The sequence below is a fragment of the Penaeus vannamei genome, chromosome 6 (assembly GCF_042767895.1).
Source record: "Penaeus vannamei isolate JL-2024 chromosome 6, ASM4276789v1, whole genome shotgun sequence".
NCBI classification, from domain to species: Eukaryota; Metazoa; Arthropoda; class Malacostraca; order Decapoda; family Penaeidae; genus Penaeus; species Penaeus vannamei.
In genome coordinates, this window is record NC_091554.1 from 42,341,406 (window position 1) to 42,346,405 (window position 5,000).

The 5,000-nt window shown below is 41.5% G+C and overlaps 1 protein-coding gene across 1 annotated transcript in view; it reads right to left on the bottom strand.

Annotated features, from left to right (window-relative positions):
- Positions 1 to 4,494, bottom strand: part of LOC113825158 (sex-determining region Y protein-like) — a 16,083-nt gene extending 11,589 nt beyond the window's left edge. Inside the window, exon 1 of the mRNA XM_027377962.2 lies at positions 3,537 to 4,494. Coding sequence (XP_027233763.2) covers positions 3,537 to 3,653 — 117 coding nt within the window. The 5' untranslated portion in view covers positions 3,654 to 4,494. The remainder of the gene's footprint in view (positions 1 to 3,536) is intronic.
- Positions 4,495 to 5,000: the final 506 nt, after the last annotated feature.

A 5,000-nucleotide genomic window follows, 5' to 3' on the forward strand; every position in this document is an offset into this window, starting at 1 on the left:
GAGAGGAGGGAGGGAATAGAGAGGAGGAGAGGAGGGAGGGAGAAAGGGAAGGGAGGAGAAGAGGGAGGGAGAAAGGGGGGAGGAGAGGAGGGAGGGAGAAAGGGGGAGGAGAAGAGAGAGGGAGAAAGGGGGGAGGAGAGGAGGGAGGGAGAAAGGGGGGAGGAGAGGAGGCAGGGAGAAAGGGGGGAGGAAGAGGAGGGAGGGAATAGAGGGGATTCCAGCAGGGATTACACTTAATTCTCCTCAGCTAATCTGTACAAATCCCACACAATCTCTAGCGTGGAAACAATGGAAATCGTAAGGTTGTCCGCAGGTAGTTTCACTCTACAGGTGGACCGCCATTTGGACATCTTAAGGATTTGAGCTTTTTTTATTTTTTTTTTTTTTTTTTTTTTTTTTTTACTTTTTTTTTTTTTTTTTTTTTGAGGCGAGTGATTTTTTTTTTTTTTTTTTGAGACGACTGAGAGGCAATTGAGGGATATGATATGCTTTGTGGGCGTGTGGCGTTAAGTTCTCTAAGGAGGTTTGTTTTCGTTTTGTTATTTTTCTGTTTTACTTTTTGTTCTTTTGTTCTTTTTTTTTTGGGGGGGGGGGGGGATTGCGTGTATGTATGTGTGTTTATATGTGTCTCTAATTCTGTCTGTCTGTGGGTTTCTCTTTATATCTATCTATCTTTCTTTCTTTCTTACTCTTTGTCTTTGTCTTTGTCTTTCTCTCTCTCTCTCTCTCTCTCTCTCTCTCTCTCTCTCTCTCTCTCTCTCTCTCTCTCTCTCTCTCTCTCTCTCTCTCTCTCTCTCTCTCTCTCTCCCTCCCTTCCTCCCTCTACCTATCCTACCTTTTCCGCTTCCGTCTCCATTTCTTTCCTATCCCCCTTCCCCCCTTCCCCCCTTCCCCTCCCCCATTCCCCATGTCCATTTTTCCCTCTCTCGCTCTTGAAGAATCTCTGCCTTGCTCTTAATTGTCACTCAAGACCTCGAGAACCGCATTACGACGGCCCGGAGGTATGTCACACTCGCTCATATGACATGACAGTTTGGATTTGCACGAAACTTTAGGGTCCAATTTTTTCTCCTTTTTTTAGCGAGGAACTTTCTTCGTTTTTATCTATGTGTTTTAGGGCTTTGTTATTATTTTTTCTTTCTTTGTGTTAAAAAATTAAGGTTTATTTGGTTTTATTTTTCCGATTATATCCAAATGAAAATAAGTCAAATAAGAAAATAAGAAAAAAATAATAAAACATCTATTCTAATTATCCTTACATTAATCTTCCAAAAAACAGAAAGGAAAATATTATACCAGAACCGTTTGCTAATCGTTTACGGGGCCGTTGACAGTCTGAAAAAGTCTACGGTTTCTGCACACCAGTTTTCGACCGTGACAAACCGCACGAACCGTAATTCAGTATTGTACGTTATACAATAAAATTTGGATTAACTGGATAAACGTGCCTGATTTTACATAAATGCTTCGTTTCTAAGAATGATTGTATTTCTTTCAATTATCTTTAACTAACAGCTTGAGAAAATGCATAAACCTACATATATGCAAAGGTTCTATATAGGTGTGAATATAAAATATATATATGTGTGCGTGTGTGTTTATATATATCTATATAAATGAATGTGTGTGTGAGTGTGTAAATATGTATATATGTATATATATATATATATATATATATATATATATATATATATATATATATATATATATATATATATATATATATATATGTATGGATATATATATATATATATATATATATATATATATATATATATATATATATATATATATATATATATATATATATATATATATATATATATAAACTCATTATGTGCATGCATGAGTTTATACAAATACCTGTGTGTGTGTCTATTTCTTTTGATTTCTCAGCCGTGAATATTTTTACTTTTACGAAGCAGTTTGCGAACTCTGTTTACCTATGCAGAACGAATAAGATCAGTATATCTATATATATATATATATATATATATATATATATATATATATATATATATATATATATATGAATATATGTATATGTATATGTACTGTACCTATATATATGTATGTATGTATGTATACATACATACATGAATATATGTATATATATGCCGGTATATAATATATATATGCATAAACAAACATATATGTATATGTAAATATATATATATATATATATATATATATATATATATATATATATATATATATATATATATATATATATATATATATATATATATATATATATATATATATATGTATATATATATATGTATATATGGGTGAATAGATGAAAGAGAGAGAGAGAGAGAGAGAGAGAGAGAGAGAGAGAGAGAGAGAGAGAGAGAGAGAGAGAGAGAGAGAGAGAGAGAGAGAGAGAGAGAGAGAGAGATTCAGGCAGACTCACAAACAGACAGACAAACAGACCAGGCAGACAGAAGAACACACACAGACAAATAAAGCAGAATAAGAAAGAAAAAAAAAAGCCCACAAGACACATCGACACAGCCCATGATTAAGCCTTCTTATCCATAACGCTGTTTGCCAAAGGAAAATTGGATAATTTCAAACCACCCGAGGATTGGGTTACGAGAGGAGGAGCCCGGCCGCGTGTTGTAATTCGTATCCAAGCCTGCCACAAAGGTGTCATAAATAACCCGAGTGGATTTCTACCTTGTAAACTACAACGTGCACAGATTGATCGCTCGGTTTTACGGCGCTCGGTAATGGTTCGTGTTGTTTTGTTCCGGCCAGGCTGGTGTTGCAGGTGCAATTAACGTGGCGTTATGGATTTTTTTTTTTAAACAACGTATTATTCATTTATTTATTTATCTATTTATCTTTACTTTTTTTTCTTTTTTTGTATGCATTTCGTGTTTTTTTTTTTTATAGTGTATGTAACATTGCAAAACCGAAGCGAATGCGAGAGACCGTTAACAAATTCGATATCTAAAGCAAATATAAGTTCGGCTCCAAATACCGATCCTTCAAGCAAACGAAACATGTAATCACGGACTAATCAATCACACGATAACGCTTAATAAGTATGCTTTTGAGGCGTGAGGGAAAAAAAGATGAAGTTCGAAGGATAATATGCTCCGTGAAAGACCTCTGACCAGGCGCCTTCTCTCGGCCACACCTTCTCGCCTCGCTTGACCCAGCCTGACATCTGTATCTCGGGGGCTTCTTCCCTCGATTCCTCGCGTCGGGTCAGGGAGACATGCCCATCAAAACCATCCGAATGATCCGTCATTTCGAGAAAGAAACGGGTATTTTGAGAGTCTATCCACGCGGTCTATCTATCCTCCTCCGTGGATAACTTTCAATGCACTCGGCCTCCCAGTGAGCAACCGTCTGCCGGCCTCCTCTCCCAGCCCGAGCAGCCGTTGCACTCTCTGTGGCTTCTGCAACGACTGCAACGTCTCTTTTGCAACCTACTGCCCTCCCAGCCCTGCAGCCTAGTCCCCAGCGCCACCAGGAGGCCCCTGGAGTACCTGGGGTGTCGTACGCGTGTCGCACCGGCTCACCTGTGTCGCATCCGAGTAGGGCGTCGACGAAGTGTCATCCACCGCCAGGGAGCCGAAGGGGGCGCCGGCGGAGAGCGGGTGTTCGACGGGCGCTTCCTTGAGGCCCTGGGGCAGCATCCTGCAGGCGAAGAGGACCGAAGGACGCCGAAGGAGACGCGGGAAGCGGGGGAGATCCTCGACCTCTCCGAAGTGCGGCGGCGAAGCGGTACTTTCGCCCCGAGAGAGAGAGGCGAAGGAGGGGGGCGTGCCCGCGAGGATATTCGATCCCCCACGTGGAAGGGGGGCAAAAGGGTTCCTTCGGGGGCTTCCTTCCGTCTGCTGCGGTCAGTCCGTGAAATCACTCAACTGTTATTCACCTCTTTGCATAACTTTCCAGAAATAGAGACAAACATCTTGGAATATACTTTCCCTCGTATATCCTTTCGGGAAGGGGAAACTCGAAATTCGAATCCCACCAAAAAAACACTATATTCAAACACTTTTCTCGTACGTCTTGCGAGGGTAACTCTATGTCCATGCGCGAGCGAGTCTCAAGTGGCACTGGCACTGTCCAACGGAGAGCCACAGGGCCACCTCCTCCTTCCCGTGTGAAGGTGTGTGTTAGACTGGGCATGAGAAATCACAACACATGGCTTTTGAGCATCGCTTAGCCCGACCTTTGTTGGTGGGTGGACGGTCGACGGTGACCTGCTCTTCATTATTTCTCGAACTCTCACAGTTTACGTGGCCGCGGCCCCTCTATCGATCGTGTGCTCGCGTATTAACGATGGAGGTAGAGCCAAGTGAGGGTGATTAATGGGATTTACTTGATATTTTATTAATTTACTCCAAGAAAAAAAGAAGAAGACTGCAGCGATCTACATACGTACCAAGGGAAATTCGGTACCTTTGTTGCGGCGCGCTGACTCTCGGCTCCTCGGCGAGCAAACGTGATTTAAAAGCGATGCGACTTCTCACACCTTCGTAATTAGACTAATGACTACGCGTAGATTTATTCGCACGCGTTTTTTCGTCAATAATATGCAATCAGATAAGAAAACAACGTAATAAAACCCGATGTACGAGGTGCGAAGGGCGGGAAAAAATCACGCACTGAGATCCGTACCCTCGACGTAATTGGTCAACGAGTATGTGACGTCATGCGAGCGGCGACCAATCAGCGCGCGTCCCGGGACAACAAGGGAGTGGGTGGCATCTTACGAAGAACCATAAAACCGACAGACGATCGCGAGCTTTCTTTTGCCATCTCTCTCTCTCTTTCTCTCTCTCTCTTTCTCTTTCTTTCGCATTTAATTTCATTTTTTCCTTCTCCATGGTTTAGCTTGATGTCTGTCCTCTTAAACACGACCGCGGTGACGTTCGTATCAACCGGCGATGCGAGATAAACGGAGACTTAAAAGGCCGAAGAAAACCGCAAAAAAAAAGAGAGAAAGAAAGAAAGATCTGGATTGAACTTTCCCCTTA